The sequence below is a fragment of the Cynoglossus semilaevis genome, chromosome 15, assembly GCF_000523025.1.
Source record: "Cynoglossus semilaevis isolate Cse_v1.0 chromosome 15, Cse_v1.0, whole genome shotgun sequence".
Lineage (NCBI taxonomy): Eukaryota > Metazoa > Chordata > Actinopteri > Pleuronectiformes > Cynoglossidae > Cynoglossus > Cynoglossus semilaevis.
Window position 1 is genome coordinate 18,671,467 of NC_024321.1, and position 18,296 is coordinate 18,689,762.

At 42.3% G+C, this 18,296-nt stretch overlaps 4 protein-coding genes across 10 annotated transcripts in view; 2 read left to right on the forward strand and 2 right to left on the reverse strand.

Moving 5' to 3' along the window:
* Positions 1–9,496, forward strand: part of acsl4a (acyl-CoA synthetase long chain family member 4a) — a 10,739-nt gene extending 1,243 nt beyond the window's left edge. The window contains exons 1-16 of one of the 4 annotated variants that reach the window (XR_003052042.1): positions 79–567; positions 2,431–2,853; positions 2,943–3,120; positions 3,210–3,319; positions 3,511–3,649; positions 3,732–3,882; positions 3,977–4,100; positions 4,544–4,615; positions 4,755–4,894; positions 4,982–5,154; positions 5,344–5,418; positions 5,502–5,690; positions 6,679–6,793; positions 7,099–7,256; positions 7,572–7,784; positions 9,420–9,496. Coding sequence is in view for 3 of the 4 variants with exons in the window: in XM_008327618.3 (XP_008325840.1) it covers positions 2,497–2,853; positions 2,943–3,120; positions 3,210–3,319; positions 3,511–3,649; positions 3,732–3,882; positions 3,977–4,100; positions 4,544–4,615; positions 4,755–4,894; positions 4,982–5,154; positions 5,344–5,418; positions 5,502–5,690; positions 6,679–6,793; positions 7,099–7,256; positions 7,572–7,729 (2,139 nt within the window). In the remaining variant the exon portion in view is untranslated. Of the gene's footprint in view, positions 1–78; positions 568–1,789; positions 2,206–2,430; positions 2,854–2,942; positions 3,121–3,209; positions 3,320–3,510; positions 3,650–3,731; positions 3,883–3,976; positions 4,101–4,543; positions 4,616–4,754; positions 4,895–4,981; positions 5,155–5,343; positions 5,419–5,501; positions 5,691–6,678; positions 6,794–7,098; positions 7,257–7,571; positions 8,724–9,419 lie in introns of those variants that run through there. The other 3 variants (XM_008327617.3, XM_025063327.1, XM_008327618.3) reach the window with 3 other exon arrangements.
* Positions 8,645–10,782, reverse strand: nxt2 (nuclear transport factor 2-like export factor 2). Of its 3 annotated transcripts, none has more exons than XM_008327620.3 (4): positions 10,683–10,782; positions 9,985–10,071; positions 9,439–9,583; positions 8,645–8,990 (listed from the first exon to the last, which is right to left on the reverse strand). In XM_008327620.3, exons 1-4 carry the CDS (start codon positions 10,704–10,706, stop codon positions 8,806–8,808), a joined length of 441 nt encoding a protein of 146 aa, XP_008325842.1. In that variant the 5' UTR covers positions 10,707–10,782; the 3' UTR covers positions 8,645–8,805. The 3 variants fall into 3 exon arrangements, with proteins under 3 accessions (XP_008325842.1, XP_008325843.1, XP_008325841.1); XM_008327621.3 differs by lacking the exon at positions 10,683–10,782 and adding an exon at positions 10,293–10,466; XM_008327619.3 differs by lacking the exon at positions 10,683–10,782 and having other exon boundaries at positions 9,985–10,098.
* Positions 10,783–10,892: 110 nt separating this feature from the next.
* psmd10 (proteasome 26S subunit, non-ATPase 10) lies at positions 10,893–13,584 on the forward strand. The gene is made up of 5 exons (XM_008327612.3): positions 10,893–11,118; positions 11,198–11,296; positions 11,493–11,639; positions 12,770–12,936; positions 13,129–13,584. Exons 1-5 carry the CDS (start codon positions 11,005–11,007, stop codon positions 13,280–13,282), a joined length of 681 nt encoding a protein of 226 aa, XP_008325834.1. The 5' UTR covers positions 10,893–11,004; the 3' UTR covers positions 13,283–13,584.
* An 864-nt stretch (positions 13,585–14,448) lies between these two features.
* On the reverse strand, positions 14,449–18,043 carry LOC103391372 (actin-85C-like). 2 transcript variants are annotated; one of them, XM_008327608.3, is made up of 7 exons: positions 17,465–18,043; positions 16,436–16,574; positions 16,015–16,339; positions 15,645–15,806; positions 15,370–15,555; positions 14,996–15,177; positions 14,449–14,920 (listed from the first exon to the last, which is right to left on the reverse strand). In XM_008327608.3, the coding sequence occupies exons 2-7, from the start codon at positions 16,562–16,564 to the stop codon at positions 14,777–14,779; spliced, it is 1,128 nt and encodes a 375-aa protein (XP_008325830.1). In that variant the 5' UTR covers positions 16,565–16,574; positions 17,465–18,043; the 3' UTR covers positions 14,449–14,776. The 2 variants fall into 2 exon arrangements, with proteins under 2 accessions (XP_008325830.1, XP_024919096.1); XM_025063328.1 differs by lacking the exon at positions 17,465–18,043 and having other exon boundaries at positions 16,436–16,767.
* Positions 18,044–18,296: the final 253 nt, after the last annotated feature.

Genomic DNA, 18,296 nt, shown 5'->3' on the forward strand with positions numbered 1-18,296 from the left:
GTGGCCCCAGCCCAGCCAATGCGGCCTCTATTGTTTATTATGTCTGTTGTGATGTTGTGGCCACGTCGATGACGTGACTACGTCAATGACGTGACTTTGACGAACACGCAACAGAAAGGTGTGTGTTCGCCTAAGGCCCTACAGGTGTCGCTGTATAGCAAGCCGTTTTAACATTCAAACGCCATTCAAAAGTTTGACCATCCGGAATTAACAGTGTTGATATCAACAACGTCTTTCCGACTGGGCGTAATTTCATTTTGGACAGTGGGAGTTGTCATTTGAGATATCTGTAACGTAATTTTGACGAGCCGAAACGACAGTTAGAGGTACAGTGTCTAGAACATAATTTCGCCTAGTCAAAACGCAGGAGGTTTGTCTGTTTGTGTGTACGTCCGGGGTATAGTGGTGATGAAGGGAGAGGGGGCACGCGGAGAAAAACGTTCTGGCTGCTGATTGGTCTAGAAATATGGACTCATAGATGACGCGTAGTTCCGGGTTTTCTATGTCTCGAGAGGAGGTAACTGTCGGTCATTCGTGAGCGGCACACACGGCAGTTGACTGTGGAAGGTAAGAGCGCTACATACACACACACACACACACACACACACCGTCGACCTTGCCGTGTTCTTGGTTAATATTGTTTTCTTCATCACGACTAGCGGCATTTATTTACCAAAAGTCATTTTGTAAAATTATATATATCTTAAATGTCGGAAACGGTGGCCGCGCGGTAGCGTGGCCGCGGCTTTGTCATCACCTCACTGTTGTCATTTTCTTGTATTTTTTTGTTTGTTTTTAATTTGTGTTTCCACCAACTACATCCTCACATCACGTGATCATTCACTCGACTTTAGTAAAAGTGTAATTTTCTGTACCTCACGTCGTGACTCCTCACGTTTGCCTTGTGAACCTGTGTAATTTGACAGCCGTTCATCGTTTTTTTTTTGTTTGGTTTTTTGGATTGAGTGACTGCCTAATTTGCCGCCCCAGGGCGCAGCCATTTTTTCCGTTCTTTAATCAGTACACGCGTAACGCGTGACGTGGGTTGAGGCTGTGAATCACAGAAATATTTCAAAATTCACAGACCCACTGTCTGTGAATTTTGAAATATTTCACTAAGTGAAAGGGGCGTCCTCTGAGGTCAACACACGTCATAAGTTTTCTGACATCTGTCCATATCGATCAAATCCTGTAATTACGGGATGTTTAAGCTTTTTATTTGGGAGTGAGGGTACGGGGGGGGGGCAATAGAACGTGTTGTTGCCCTCTGTACTAGCGACAACAACCAGTGACTTGTCACCATTTGAACAAAGTGTCTCCACTCAGAACAGTGGTCAGTAGATAGTGATTGTTTTGGTGTTGACAAAACAATGGACGATATGATAATGAAGATAAAGACTGTCGTGATGATTCCACTGGTTGAACGAAGCATCCCCCGAGGTGGTGACTACACCTTCATCCTGGGTTCAAATTTTATAGCCCGTCTGCTGAGAGCTGCCATGAGTCTGAACACGCACCTACGTCAGTGCAGTTTGTTTGAAGCTAATCTGACAGTCCATATGGATCAAGTTCAATCTTATAATTATAGTTGAGATGATAAGTTGAAAAAAAAAACCTCTGTCAGATCAGAGTAGGTGCTAGAAGAAGTGATGAATTGATGGATGGTTTAATTAAAAATATAACATTTAGGTTTTCTAGTGGCGTTTACTTTTATAAATTAAAAACAAACAAAAATATAACATTTAGGTTTTCTAGTGGTGTTTACTTTTATAAATTAAAAACTAACTAACTAACATAACACATTCTTCCATCTCATCTGTTGCTGCTGTATTTCTTTCGTCTGCCTCGGGCTCTGAGATCATCACTTTGACCTACAGTGGCCTTTTCACTAAGCACAGAGTGGGGTGAGGATGAAGAGTATTGTCATTGGTCGTCCACGGCCCGATCCTCTTCTGCATAAAGAAGCAGGCTGTGGTCAGTGGGGCGGGGCTCCGATCTCAGCTTCATGTCCTCTATAATCTGAGGACACATTTACTGAGACTGACAGGTGTTTGATCAGTGTGAGGGAGGGTCTTCACAAAGCTCCAGGAACACACCCCCTGGAGGGCTGTCCTGTGTAAGGCAGCCTTAAATACTCTGAAGTGATACTGTGGAGCTCAGAGGCTGCGGTGAGGGTGGAGGTGAAGGTGGAGGTGAGGGGTGGAGGTGAGTGAAGTCTGACAGTAGAGAGTGAACTCATCAGTTATCAAGGTGTCGTTTGTTTGCTTTTTAATGGAAACAGTGGTTTGACTTGTAGGTCATTCAGTTTAGTTGTTCGGTTTTGAACAAAAAAAAAGTTTATTTTTTTGCAAATTTAAACTCAGAAATATCACGGTACATGCACGTCCACACTGTTTGATGTTATTTTCTCTGTTTCATCTTACATTTCAGGATTTAATCCTTCTCTCTGGGACGTCAGGGCCAATAATATTAGAAATATTGCGGTAAGAAGGCAGCATGCATCTCCAGGTTGACTCTGTACTCCAGTCCATCCTCCTGTTCCCGGTCCACCTGCTGGTCTGGCTGTACTCTGTTCTGTCCTTCCTGCCCTGGTACTACATGACTGGTGCTGGTCAAAAGAAAGTTATGTCCAAGCGGGTCAAGGCCCGTTCCACCTCGGGCTGCACCGATGGACCGTACCGCTCCATAGATCACTTTGACCGCCTGGCCAAGGAGGACTTCCCGGGCAAGGACACACTGGACAAGCTGTTTGATCACGCCGTGGAGCGCTTCGGGGACGCACACTGCCTCGGCACCAGAGATGTTCTTAGTGAGGAGAACGAGATGCAGCCCACGGGCAAAGTCTTTAAAAAGGTACGGATGTCTTTGTTCACTTGTTTGAATTATGAATATTATTATAATTATTATTAATGAAGAATGACCGAGGTGTCTTCCCCCTCCAGCTGATCCTGGGGGAGTATCGATGGCTGTCGTACAATGACGTCGACTCCGTTGTCAGTCAGTTTGGGAGTGGACTGGCAGCTCTGGGACTCCAACCCAAAAGCACTATCGCAATTTTCTGTGAAACCAGAGCAGAGTGGATGATCACTGCTCAGACCTGCTTCAGGCACAACTTTCCACGTAAGAGTGTGATCTGTACAGTACAAGTAGAAAAAGAAGAACATGAGCCGATATGTTTTGACTGAATGACTGTGTTGTTTGTGAAACAGTGGTGACATTCTACGCCACCCTCGGAGAGGAAGCGATTGTGTTTGGTCTGAACGAGACGGGCGTTTCACATTTGGTCACAAGTGCAGAGCTGCTGGAGACTAAGCTGAAAGTGAGTGGATTTACTGCAGTTTATAATCAGTGACATTTTTTAATCAGAATTAAAAACCTGTGAATTACTCTCTTTGTTGAAGAGTCGCTCTGTTTTATTCCTGCATGTTGTAAAAAGTCTGACTTTTTATTAAAATAATTATTTTGTCGTTCACTTTATTTACTGTTCCGACACCTCTGATGTCTGTCCAGGATATACTTCACCAGTGTCCCAAACTGAAGCATGTGGTCTACGTGGACCAGAAGAAAGTGAGCACAGAAGGCTACCCCGCAGGAACCTCCATCCACAGCATGCAGTCGGTGCTGGAGTTGGGCGTGCGGCCTGAACACGGTGCGTGTTGTTGCTCCGCCTCGTTTCCATTCTCCGTCTTCTACGTCGATGGAAAAATAACAGCAGTTTGTTTGTCCTGCAGTGGGGAGAGAGATAGTGAGGCCCGAACCTTCTGACCTGGCGGTGATCATGTATACCAGCGGCTCCACGGGCCGACCCAAAGGAGTGATGATCATCCACAGTAACCTGATCGCAGGAATGACGGGACAGTGCGAACGCATCCCTGGACTGGGGTAGGTTCTGAGATGAACTTATTGAAACCAGAGGAGAACGTGTTGTTGGGACGCTGAGCTCTAACTTTCCCATCTGGACTTCCTGTTTTCACAGACCCAAAGACACGTACATCGCTTATCTGCCTCTGGCTCATGTTCTGGAAATGACCGCGGAGATCTCCTGTGTCACATACGGTTGTAGGATTGGCTACTCCTCACCACAGACGTTGTCAGACCAGGTAATACTCAGGAACCCCATCAGGCCAGGTGTGGTATCACACCTGTAGTTGTGGGTTTTTTTTTATTTATTTATTTTTTAAAAATAAATCTGGTTTAGTGGCTACAGAACAGGTAAACACTGAAAGGTGACTTATTCAAGTGAGATGTGTTAAAAAATATGAGTTGGCAATATAGACAAGTGAGATAAAGATGTGTTAAAAAATATATGAGTTGGCAATATAGACATAATATACATGATTTGGTAACATATAGAGTTAAATGACAAATCATTTTATTAAATGGTTAAACTAGAATTCATGTTTTATGTGATGTTGATAAAAAGGTGTACTGGCCCTTTAAGATCGTCTCACCACACTTCAAACCTCTAAACCTGCTTTACAGGCTGTGCTCATTATTACAGTATTTCAGTTATGCATTAATATATTTTCTCTCTTTCTTTTAGTCCACTAAAATAAAGAAGGGCAGTAAGGGCGACTGCTCGGTGCTCAGACCCTCCCTGATGGCAGCTGTGCCAGTAAGAAACCTCATTTTTTCCACTGCTGTCTTTTCCTTTCACTTCTAGTTTTACCTCCAGTTGTTTTGGGGTTTTTTCCAGCCAATCACGGTTCAGTCTGTAAATGTATCCTGTACGGTTTTTTCTTTCTCTAAAAAAGGAAATTATGGACCGGATCAACAAGAATGTGATGAGCAAAGTGCAGGAAATGAACATCATCCAAAAGACTCTGTTTACACTGGGCTACAAATATAAACTGGAGCAGATCAAGAGGGGCTATGACGCACCTCTCTGCAACGCGTAAGGAAACACTGTGTTATCTTAAAGTGTCAACAAATGTCCGGCTCCACAGTCACGCTCTGTGTGATCGTCATCGTTCCTCTACAGGCTGCTGTTCAAGAAAGTCAAAAAACTGCTGGGAGGACGAGTGAGGATCATGCTGTCGGGGGGGGCGCCCCTCTCCCCGGCCACGCAGAGGTTCATGAATGTGTGTTTCTGCTGTCCAGTGGGTCAGGGCTACGGCCTCACTGAGACCTGTGGAGCAGGCACCATCACAGAGGGTGAGAACAGACGAGGGAGTAACAGGAGGATGTGTCGTTGAGTGATTGGATCAAATATTACTGCAATTAAATACACACTTTCACAGCTAGTTAGTACTGTAGATTTGAAGTACTTTTTGTCCAAGATGAGATTAGAAAGTTTTGTAATTTGGTTAATTAAATGTTGATATTCTTGTCTTGAACATACAGTGGCGGACATCAGCACCGGCCGCGTCGGAGCTCCTCTGATCTGCTGTGAGATCAGACTCAGGGACTGGGTTGAAGGTACGACGCCCCCGTCTGTGTCAGTACACGCTGTACTACCACTGAGTACGACCCCTGACTCATGAATACTTGTTTGACCACAGGTGGCTACACCAGTAAAGACCAGCCCAACCCAAGAGGAGAGATCCTGATTGGGGGGCCAAACGTGACCATGGGCTACTACAGGAAGGAAAACAGCAACCAGGACTTCTTTGTGGACGAGACGGGTCAGAGATGGTTCTGCACCGGGGATGTGGGAGAAATTTTCCCGGATGGCTGTCTCCAAATAGTGGGTGAGTAAACTGTGGGAGCAGTTAGTCATACGCCCCCACATGTTGACACACCGACAGTGTCCCCACTGTGGGACAAATAAAAAGAAAAAGAAATTAAACTGAAATTAACTTGCCTGGCTGCAGAGGATCAGCACCACCCTCAGGGGCTTTAACTTTAGTTAAAAATGTCCTTAATAGAATCAAACGTTTGTCACATGATCAGTTCCACGTGAAAAACAACAGTGAAATGTTCAACAGTAACACAGACGCAGGATGATGAATATAGTAATAGTAGTAGTAGTGCAGTAGTACTGCAAACACTGTCACGCGACATGATGTGGTACAGTATGTAAATGACATCATTAATACTCACAGTATTTCTTTGTGTCCTTTTAGCCTCGTTTGCCTGTTCTCTGTTAGACGGTCGGATCATTTGCATCATGATTTGACTGTTCTGTTGAAGTTCTCCTCAGTTGGTTTGGTTCTTAGTTACAGTCAAAACAAACATTCTCTGTCACCACACCTCTTTGTGTCCTTTTAGCCTCGTTTGCCTGTTCTCTGTTAGACGGTCGGATCATTTGCATCATGATTTGACTGTTCTGTTGAAGTTCTCCTCAGTTAGTTTGGTTCTTAGTTACAGTCAAACATTCTCTGTCACCACACGGCGAAACAGAGGATTATTACTTTAATAGAAATAGTTTTGGCAGCTTTAGTGATGTATTAGAACAATAACACAAACAATCATTTCTTTTCCATCTTGTCAAAACTAAAACAATGTAAATCAAAATATTCCATACTCTGTTCCATCCTGGTGTGGATAATCTGATCAATTTGACGTCGTTTCCTCTGTTCTTCCCTGCTCTGCGTCCTTCTGTGCTCAGCTCCTGTCATTATCTCGTGATGTTGGTTGAAGAACGTCCTTTGATCTTTTACCAGTCCTAATTAGCATCCAGTGTGGTTTTAGCTCATGACTTTTTTTTTTCTTTTTTTTTTTCTTCATCTTCTTTAGATCGCAAGAAAGATTTGGTCAAACTGCAGGCGGGCGAGTACGTGTCCCTGGGCAAAGTGGAGTCGGCGCTGAAGAACTGCCCTCTGATCGACAACATCTGTGCCTACGCCAACAGGTGAGCAGACAGACGGCGAAATGCCAGAGACAGGTGGCGCTGTCTACATGTAGTGAGTGTGACCGTGTTCACAGTACTACACTGTAGTAATTGTGGATTTTCCACCCCTATTTTTATTCATTTTTACTTTGGTTAAAACAATCACTTTAATGTGTTTTTTTTTTTAATCAAATAACATCAGATGAATATTTACTGTAATATTTACAGTGGCGTGCACTTCCATCATCCTCCTGCAGAGCGGCCTCAGGGACCAGACATCAGAGCTTCTTTAACGTCACCTCTGTCTCTGTCGTTTCTCCTCACAGTGACCAGAACTACGTGATCAGCTTCGTGGTTCCAAACCAGAAGCAGCTGACGGCCCTGGCCAAACAGAGAGGCATCATGGGAACGTGGGAGGAACTCTGCACTCACCCTGAGATGGAGAGCGTAGTTCTGAAGGAGATCAAACTTGTTGCCACTAACAGTTAAGAACTAACCCTCCATAAAATACAAGCAATACAGGAATAAGGTCGCTGGTTCGAGTCCCGTTGGTGGACACTGGTCTTTTTGAATGGTGTTCTGAGTGTGTCTGTGTCCAGGATTAGGTCAGTTGTTCACTCTACAGTCACCATAGGTGTGAATGTGAGTGTGAATGGCTACGTGACCCTGTGACATAAAGAGTTGTTCTCCTTAAATAAGAAAATTCACAGTAGTACTGATCCAGTACACATAAAGAGTTGTTCTCCTTAAATAAGGAAATTCACAGTAGTACTGATCCAGTTTCTGTTCCTCTCCACAGTTAAACTACAGAGGTTTGAGATTCCACTGAAGGTCCACCTGAGTCCTGAACCATGGACCCCTGAAACCGGTCTGGTCACAGACGCCTTCAAGCTCAAGAGGAAGGAGCTGAAGAACCACTATCTCCACGACATAGAGAGGATGTACGGAGGAAAGTGACAGAGTCACAGTCACCTGATCTGTCTGTAGTTTCATTGGTCCATCAATGTCATCGGTCAGTTTTACTGTGGTTTGTTCATCACAGATTTCCAAGTCTTGAAATGCTGTAAATAGTTGAAGCTGCTCCAGATATTTTTTTTTCTGTTTACATTTTGATTCTCACAGAATTCCATACGAAGGATTATAGAAGATTGTTCTAGAACCAGATGCCATCCACTCTTAGTTCGACACTCTCTAACTGTAGTTGTCTTCCAGTGATTTTCAATGCCTCCTTGTTGTTGTTTAGTTGTTGTTGTTGTTGTTGATGAATTCGCTAAAAGTATAACCAGTCCTGTTGATTAGACGCTTCTGTGACGTTGGAGTACTTTTGTTACTGTGCCTTCGGTCTGCAGTACTTGTGTGGTCGCGCAGATGTAAGTGGCATAAATAAGAGAAACAAGTTTGTGGTGTTTGTTACAGAGGAAAAGGCCAAACTGCCATGTTAATGTTTACTGGAGGCTAAAGGAAAAAAGACCCCGGTCCCTAAACCACTGAGGACGGAGTTGATGACCGTGTCATCAACTCTCTGTGATGTTTTATTTATTTAAATAAACGTGTGTGAACATGACTCAGGAAGAAACAGTTTTAATATATATATATAAAATGAGGGGAAGTGATGACCTGATGAACAGTCAAAACTGTGGAGCTTCTTTTCCTGCACTCTCTCGCTTCTACATGAGCTGTAGGTCACAGCTGGCCTTCTGAAGTATAGTGACCTCATTCACAGTCAGCGTACCATCTGACGCTTGTTGGATTTCAGCCATGCTCGTGTTGTTGTCGGAGGTTGTGTATTTGAGTACTTTTCCCCAACTGTTTGGTTGGATTCGTCATCCGACCGTTGAAGGGGCAGATGTTCACACCTTTTCCAGTCGGTTGTACAATGATTCTATTTGTATTTATTAGACCATTTTTCACTTGCCTTCAACATTTCTGAAATAAACTTTTGTAAACGGGAGTTGGGGTGTCATTATTTTACTACAAAAACTTTTTTTTCCAAGTTTCAAATGTGAATGTACAAAGCATGGTGAATGGTGGTCTCAGCTGTTCCAGTCCTGAAATCGGAAACAGTCACTTGCGATCTTCCAAACAGGCTGGTCATTGTTGGTGGAAGCCTGTGCCGTCAGAAGGAAGTTCTGGTTGAAGAAGCGTTGTTTGTTTCCTTCAAACTTGACGATGCCGCCGGTGACCACGACCAGTGTGGTCTGGCCCTGGGTGGCTTGTTCTGTGAATCAAGAAAGGATGGATTTAAAACGAGGCCCTGCAGGGGGCGTCACATTGTAAACTGCAGTGACATGGTTGTTTCCACAGTTTCAGTTTGACATGTACTTGGCCACAGGCTTCTGGATCCTTAAATCATTTTCATTACTCTGGACATGGAGACCTTATTTTTAACATGTACTTTTTTCCCTTTAATTGTTTCATCAACATAGACCATATCCAAGTGGCTTCTGGATCCTTAAATCATTTTCATAACTCTGGACATGGAGACTTTATTTTTAACATGTACTTTTTCCTCTTTAATTGTTTCATCAACATATTTAATGAAAGACCATATCCAATGTATGAAACACTCAAATTAACACTAAATGCAATTAATGCTTCAAGTCGATTGTGTGAATAATGTTGTGTCCCTTTTCCACCCTGTTTGCAGCTGTGTTGGTTCCACTCACCATGAACTGGCTGGCAGTCCAACGTGTGCACTTGGAACTCGCTCGATGGCAAAGACTCGAAAAACTCGCCCAGAGCATCCTGACCTGACACCGTGTTGCCGTTCCACACCAACGTGGCCTTGTCCAGGTAGAGTCGGGTCAAGTTCTGAGACAGGAGCCAGTGATTGATCAGTGTGACAACAGGACAAATAAATATGAGTCATGCTTCAACAAACAGTTGAATACTGACTGGAATTGAAGTAAAAGTTCATTACAAGGTACAAGGCACAATGAACTTTTTTTGACATTTGATTGTTTGTTATGAGTAGTTAAATATTGGATTATAATCTGGATAAAAGTCCATCGTACTGTTCAGGTAGAGGCAACGTTGATGCTAATGTTTTATCATTTCATCCTGCAGGGGTTAAAAACGTTAAGGAACGAAACATTTGAAGATAGAATGACATTGAATTAAATTACATGTCAATTAGTATTATATACATATCTTTGATAATGAACAGATCGCCCCTCTCCCCAGATTTCAACTGTCACACGGTCGTCACTCACCCTCCTCTTCTTGTCCATACAGTCATAGTAAATGTTGACGAACTCCTCTGAATATCTGCAGGACTGGTCCACATGTGTCCTGAAATCCTGCAACGACATACATTTATTTATCATTATTCTCTAAGCAAAACAAGTACCATTATTAATAATAATGCTAATAATAATTATAGAAACTAAAAAGGTTGAACGCGAACATAGACTTCATCGGCTAGCAAGGGAAACAACATAACTTTAGCTTTACGATGTTAGCGTATAGCAGCAGAGTCTCTTATTTATATTTAAACTCTATTTAAAATCGTCAAACTTACTAATGTGGCCGCCATGATAACAAGTGGGCGATAAATATGAAATATGAAAAAAACAACGAAGGATAAATGATTAACGACAGAGAATAACAAATATTTATCGTGGTTTTTCTATTCAGTTACTATCGTCGCCATTTTGAAAATTAATAGCTTCCTCGTAATGGACACCATTTCAAAATAAAAGCATCATGTCTGTAACATCGTAATACAGTACATCGTAGATGCGTTGACTTTTTGTCATAAACAAAAAGAGAGAAAGATAGATAAAAATAGACTTAAATCACATTCGTTCTTAATTATCGTGACATTATCACAGTTGCTGACATTCTTTGAATATCTGTCGATAATGTGTTTTGGGTTTTTTTTCTTTTAATTTAGTAATACATGCTGCACCTTGCTGTGACTCTGTCTTTTCATAGTAACTGTGGGAGTTAGGAACACAAATCAATTGATTATTTTTTATAGCTTTTTAACAAACCGTATGCATTTGAGTACACTAATTTAAACTCTTGTGCTATTTTGCTTCCTTTGAAGCTGGAAATAAGTACTTCAAAGTACAATGGTTCAATTTCTGAGACAATGTTGAGCGATATTTTTATTTTGAAGAGAATTGCTGCGTCATGCGGAAGTAAACCTTCTGGGTCGTTGTCGTTCATGTTGAATACGGACCGTGTGGACTGTTTTGTTGATTACAGTGTTGATAGTTTGTGTGAGGATGGAAGGTACGGTGTCAAACGTGGAGGTGTGTAACTACGCCTTCACTGGACAACTGGACAAACTGCGCCAGTGTATTCTGTCAGATAAAACGCTCGCCTTTAAGACGGATCAGGTGAGAACAAACGACACAGTGGACTGTTGTCTAAAACCATGACAATGGATCACTTGTCTTTAACTGTGAGTCATTTCAGGACCACAGAACCGCCCTGCACTGGGCCTGTTCTGCCGGACACACCGACATCGTGGAGTTTCTGCTTGACCTGGGAGTGGAGGTCAACCTGCAGGATGACGTACTCTCATTTCTCTTCATATTTGCTAACTGACCCAATGAGTAACGCAGTAAATCAGTACTCTAATATGTGAATCACAACCCTACCTGGGTTGTATTTGTATTACATATTACACACTAAAGTGCATGTAGACGACTGCTCCAGTACAGGGTTAGGTTCATTTACCCTGACCGTCCTGTGGTCCATTTCTGTGCAGGCATCGTGGAGCCCTCTTCACATCGCGGCGTCTGCAGGCCGAGATGAAATCGTCCGAACCCTGATCTCCAAAGGAGCTCAGCTGAATTCAGTCAACCAGAATGGATGCACTCCTCTGCACTACGCAGCCTCCAAAGACAGATACAAGGTGAGTTTATTACGTTTAATACTGCAGTAAACTTCAACTCAAACAATTTTCTGTATTTGTCAGTATACAGAGGAGAGTCTGTAAACGTTATTGGTCAAATAGAGTTAAATAATAATCGTAGGTATGGCGATGGTTCATGGCCTGTCGACCATTGGTGCTACTCTGGCCACCCCTAGTGGTACAAACGGAAGCCTGCGTTCTGTACCAGTTGTAGTACTACATTATAATAATAAACACAATAATCTTCTCTTCTTCAACAACTGGACTTTAATGTTTGTCTTTAAAGATAAATATTTTTCTGAACACAGTGTAAATAGTTCTGTTTTCTGTGAAACCAACATTTCCTTCGTCGTCACACAGAGAATATAAAAAAAACCAAACTGATGGCCACCCACTGGGTTGCGCTGTTCTCCACAGGTTCAGTTTGGTTGAGCTCAATGGAACTGGAACTTCTCTTTTATCCATTGTTACCAGAGAAACTCTGGTTTTCACTGATACATGTGTAAAAGTCCAAAGGAAGTGTTCATTTAACCAGACACCTCTCAGACAGTTCCTGTTCCTGTTTCCACTGGAACCTCTCCACCTCATGAATGAAATGTCCCACAAGCTTTGAAACAGAACTATGAATTTCTTACAGTATTTTTAGAAAGCTCCTAGTGAAATACTTTACAGAGAAACGTGTCAAAAATTAAAAAAAAAAAACAATACTTTACAGAGAAACGTGTCAAAAAATTGTTTTAAAAACCCAGAGACATCAGTACCATCAGTATAGTTTTAGTTTCAGTCTCACTTCCAAAATAAAATCCCCACAAAAAATAGATCTGAGAGTCAAAGAAAGTGTGGGCACCACCATTCTTCTCACACGTGGTAGTCTAGCTCAGTGGTTAAAGAATCCAGCCTCTGATTGGACGATTGGATGTCGAATCTCAACCACAGTCGCGTCAAAAAATCCCTGCTCCCCACAATGAAAATGCTGCTGATTATGTCAAAGTGTGAATTTATTTAAAAAGTAGTGCAGGGACGCAGTTAAAAAAAACAAACATCTACATAGTACCAGGACTGTTGTAGCTAACGTTAGCTCTGGTGTCTGTACCAGGACTGTTGTAGCTAACTTCCTCTTCTTCTCCTAGATAGCTATGCTGTTGTTAGAAAACGGAGCAAACCCCAACGCCACCGACAAGTTACAGTCGACTCCTCTCCACAGAGCTTCAGCCAAAGGAAACACCCGCCTCATCCAGTTGCTCCTCAAACAGAGCGCCTCCACCAACATCCAGGATTCACAGGGAAACACAGCCCTGTACGTTACCCTGAGTGTCTGTCCAGTACATTAAGAAGTGACCAATCTTAGAATGCCTGTCTGTACAGTAAGAAGGTCACCGGTTCAATCCCTGTTCCCTGAGCTGTCCGTGGTTCAGTGGGTGGACTGGGGTAATCTTGTTGATTACAGTGTTTTTGAAGAAATTAATTTTAACTGTTCATCTCTTCCCAGCCACCTGGCCTGTGACGAAGAGCGCGTGGAAGCAGCCAAGTTGCTGGTGGAGCACGGAGCCAGTATCTACATAGAGAACAAGGAGGAGAAGACGCCTCTCCAGATCGCCAAGGGAGGTCTCGGCAACATTCTTCGTCGGATTATTGAGGGCTGATGCGTTTACTGACCTGCCAGTCGTGTTCCACTTCAACGCCACACTAGTGATGAGTGACATGCTGAAGGTTGTCATCACAGCACAGTGTGTTGTGACCCTTTCAGATGTGCGGCAGGTAAATGATGTAAAGGCAGCAGCAGCAGTTGTTGGACTACAGCAGAGTTCTGCCGGGTCTGAAATGCAGCGGTGTGGAACTCTGGTGTCTGATCATTAGCTCTTTCCTCAGTTCCGTGCGCTCTAACAGGACTACGTGTTTTATTTGAAATGTTCAAATTAAATGGAAACCTGTGTCCAGATCTGTACCTGCTCTTCAGTCTGTGTGTTTTTATTTACATGGTTCGTCGTGGATGATGTTGCACGATTCCGGTCCTGGTCAACACTCGAGGGCATTTACCCAGTGAAAGTAAGGCTGCCACAGGGGGGGCGACATATATACTATTTAGTCTGAAGTCATGGCACCACAAATGTAGCCACAGCCAGTGTTGATGTTGACAAGACCAATGGATTCGATCTTAAACTTTGTCTCAGTCCACAATAAAAATGATATAATTTAAAACAATTTTAAAGTTCAAATACTTAAATAATTTAATTTAATTGTTCAATTAAAAATCTAAATAATACTAATCTAAAACCCGAACTCAGAAGAATCCAGACTCAGGCCACACACTTCATTTGGCATAATTTTATTTTTCAATTCAAACTTTACAATGTGATGATTGACCTAATGAAAACAACAACAACAACTTTTAGTGACTTTACTGACCATTTATGCTAAATATTATTTTAAAAAATACGTCTAAATTAATGTGTTGTTAATGTAAGGTCGATTTTAACAATGGTTAAAGTGATTTTTTTTTTCTTTAATCTCAAAGGTTTATTTAGATGCCCCTAAAACATTCCACTTTTTTCTTGGATTAATGACATTAACAATATCATAAATTCCACTTTTTTCTTGGATTAATGACAACATTAACAATATCATAGGCATGATGATATATTGAGTTTTTTTCCCCCAGTGTAACTGTAGTCCCAGTGTGATCCTAGTCTCAGACTCTGTTCCATCTGAACATCAGGTTCAGAAAAATGAACCAACACCAGGAATATTGGACTGGGAATTGGTGAGGAAAAATCAACAACTGATGGAGGAGGAGATTGATACGGTATGGTGAAATGAAAAATCACAATATATCGATATACTATTACACCCCTAATCTTTACTACTGTTTATTAATCACTCATTCTGTCCATTTGAGAAATGCTGTTTTGTTTATTTTTTCTGTTCATTTGTTTTCAAACTTATTGTGGCCAATATAGTCCAAGTATCTCTGCAAATATTAACGAAGTACAGGCTGCACCATAGTTTTGGCCACACCTGAGTTCTCGGCACTCTAAATGACGTCAAAACTTTAAGCATTATTACTGTGAAATACTGTTGGGCTGTTGTTGAAGAATCTTCTGTCCGTTTTCACACCCAGGACCGTGACCGTCTGCTGCTCAGAAGCACTTCCTGTGGACGATGGCTGGTCCGACCTCGTCGTACTCCTGTCTGCTGATCCACATCTGCTGGAAGGTGGTCAGAGAGGCCAGGATGGAGCCACCGATCCACACCGAGTACTTCCTCTCAGGGGGGCAGTGGACCTAAACACACATGGTGTCACTGTGGAACCTGTCCTGGACACTTGGTCAAAGTGATTGAAAGTGAGTGAAGATTACCCGAATTTTCATCGCGCCTGCCACCAGATCACCGATCTCGCTTTGTGTGCGTTCACCGATAAAAGGGAACATGGTGTTTCCCCCCGACATAACGATGTTGAGGTTCAAGTCCCTGCGGATGTCGACGTCACACTTCATGACGCTTTTGTACGTGGTCTCATGAATACCTGGAGACTCAACACCTGTGAAAACACGAGGGGTCAAATAATGACGGAACAGCACCCCCTTCAGTCCACACTGAGGCTTAAATGGCAGTGAGTGAAAGACAATTTTAGTAACATCAAACCGTCAGGAAGTTGTAACTCTACCTGAAAAATAATATTAATTACGTTTGTGATTTTTTTTTTTAGAGTAAACCCGTTGCTTTTACGCACCAATCATAGACGGCTGGAACATGGCCTCCGGGCACCGGAAGCGCTCGTCACCTACGGTGATGATCTGACCGTCAGGTAACTCGTAAGTATTTTCAACCGAGGACGGAGGAGCGTCGGTCTCATCCTCAAAGTCCTTGGCGACGTAGCAGAGCTTCTCCTTGATGTCACGCACGATGTCACGCTCAGCTGAAGAAACGCAGACCAAAAAAAAAAAAACAACTGTCAGGCTGTGGGTGACGTTGTCGTTGTGTTCTCTTTGTCAGGTTCTCACCCACCAGGTGTGACAAAAGAGTAGCCGCGTTCTGTCAGGAGTTTCAGGAGGTACTCAGTCAGGTCCTGGCCGGCGAAGTCCAGACGGATGATGGCGTGAGGAAGAGAAAACCCTTCGTAGATTGGAACGTTGTGGGTTATGCCATCCCCAGATTCCAGGACGACACCTAATGAGAAACAAAATAATAGAAATTATTATTATTATATATAATATAATGCAATATTATATATATACTGAATATATAAAAACAATATATATATATATTTTTTAAGTTCTAGTCCCAATATATATATATATATATTTTAAGTTCTAGTCTTGTGTATGCATTTAATATCCTCCTGCCCAAGGTTTGTTTTTTTTGTTTTCCATCTCACCTGTGGTGCGACCAGAAGCGTACAGCGACAGCACGGCCTGCACGGCCACGTACATGGCGGGGACATTGAACGTCTCAAACAGGATCTCAGTCATCTTCTCCCTGTTGGCCTTGAGGTTGAGCGGGGGCTCTGTCAGCAGGATGGGGTGCTCCTCCGGGGGCACACGCAGCTCGTTGTAGTAAGTGTGGTGCCAGATTTTCTCTATGTTCTCCCAGTTGGTGATGATACCCCGCTCAATGGGGTATTTCAGCGTCAGCATGCCTCGTTTGCTCTGAGCCTCGTCACCCACGTAGGCCTCTTTCTGGCCGATGCCGACCATCGTGCCCTGACAAGAGCGAGGACCGGAGATGGTGATGTGATGCAAACGTGCTGCAGATTTTTAACCTGAATTAGTTTGAAATTCACAAATGGTTCTTTGTACCTGTTGTCGAGGGAAACCAACAACAGAAGGAAATAAGGCACGAGGCGCGTCGTCTCCAGCAAAACCAGCCTTCATCAGGCCGGAGCCGTTATCAAGCACCAGGGCGATAACTTCTTCATCATCACACATGATGTCGGCTCTGGAACACACAGACATGACATGATCGTCTAAAACAGTGATTCAGAAACTATTTCAACTACAGTACCAGCTGTTTGAAGCACAAGAGAACCTAAGATTATAGTATATAGAGTATTTTTAAGACACACCATCCCATAAAATAGCAGAACCAGCTCTTCATTTTATTTTTATTCTGAAATCACACACATAATGTACACTTAGACTTCTTGTGTCATTGACTCCCACTCCTCTATTTTGATTCTTCCAGTTTGGATCCATCTGTTACTGTATATTTACCACAACTATTTTGCCCACACGGGACAAAAAAAAACCTGGATTCCTCCATGTACCATTAGATGTCCACATACCGTAGTTTGGGAGCTGCTTTTGATAAACATGGTGGACTGTGGTGAGTAATTTATTGTCGTGTGGCTGGTTAGAATGTAGAAATAATTCATGTAAAACTTTTTTACAAATGTAAACACTTGAATGGCACCTGGGTTTTTTCTTTGTCTCCTTGACTCAGGATTAGTTCCATAATTATATGATTAACTTAACTTTTTTTCTGTTTAATATTCTAGTGTTCTGTAAAAGTAGTTTCAACCTGAGGTGGACCATCACAGAGACTGTGTGTGACGTGTGTTGCCGAATGACGAGTGATTTTTTTATTGCATTCTGTTTACTTTGTCAAATGAAGTTAAATGGATGAATGTAGGAAACTTCACCAGACTTAGAAACTGAGTTCCAGTCTCGTGGGAAGGTCAAGTCCTTTACTTCTGTTAATGACACTTCCAAGATGAGATCCGCTCACAAATCAACACATTAGGAAGACTTTCAGAGGCCCAAAGTAAGAGGGTGGGGGGGTCAAGACCAGGAGACAGCAGGTCTTAGAGTAAACAGTGGATTACCTACCTCAGAAGACCTAGTTATAAACACAGTGAATTGTTCTAGTCACTTCTTAATTATCTTTTTTTAATATTGTTTTTGTTTTGTTTGATTCTCGTTTGGTCGGTTTGTGTGATGTTGTTGAGTGTTTATTATTTGAGGTGTTTCTTGTTTATATTTTTGTCAGACATGGACCATTAATATGCATTGCTGACTTTCACCAATTGATGTCATCTTTTTATCCTTTTAAGTACGTCAGCCTGCGTCTTCATCTTTTTCTTGTCATCTTTTTATCCTTTCATGGTCACTTCACACTGACATCTCCAACTCTCCCCATCACTCTCCCACCCCCCAGGTTGATGCAGGGTCTTCTGGTGCTCAGTGTCCTGTAGAGAAGTTCTCTGACAGCTTCAGTTGCTCTGGTTTCATTTAGAGCTGCAGCAGTATTGGCCCTATCCCCAAATGCTCTGATTGGTTGAAACAGACGATGATTCCAGTCCATCTGTTGTATTTTTTATTAAAAAAAACAACCTGAAAATGTTTCAAAAAATGCCTTACTATACTAAGACATTTGTGAAAAAATCCAAACTACAATAATAATAATAATGAATAATCATACCAATAAAAATATCCATTATTATTATTGCTCATATAATTTATTACATTTTTTAAACTTCTATTAAGGTATGTTTTTGTTAGCACTTTTGTGCCTGTCAAATTGAAGCCCATTCATGAGTGGATGAATGTGGTCGAGACTTCTTTTTTTTTTCTTTTTTTTTTTGCACTGGTTTCATTTCCTATTGTTTTTTTCACTTCTCTGAAGTGAAGAGAAGTTTGAGAGATTGTGTGTTTAAAGTTC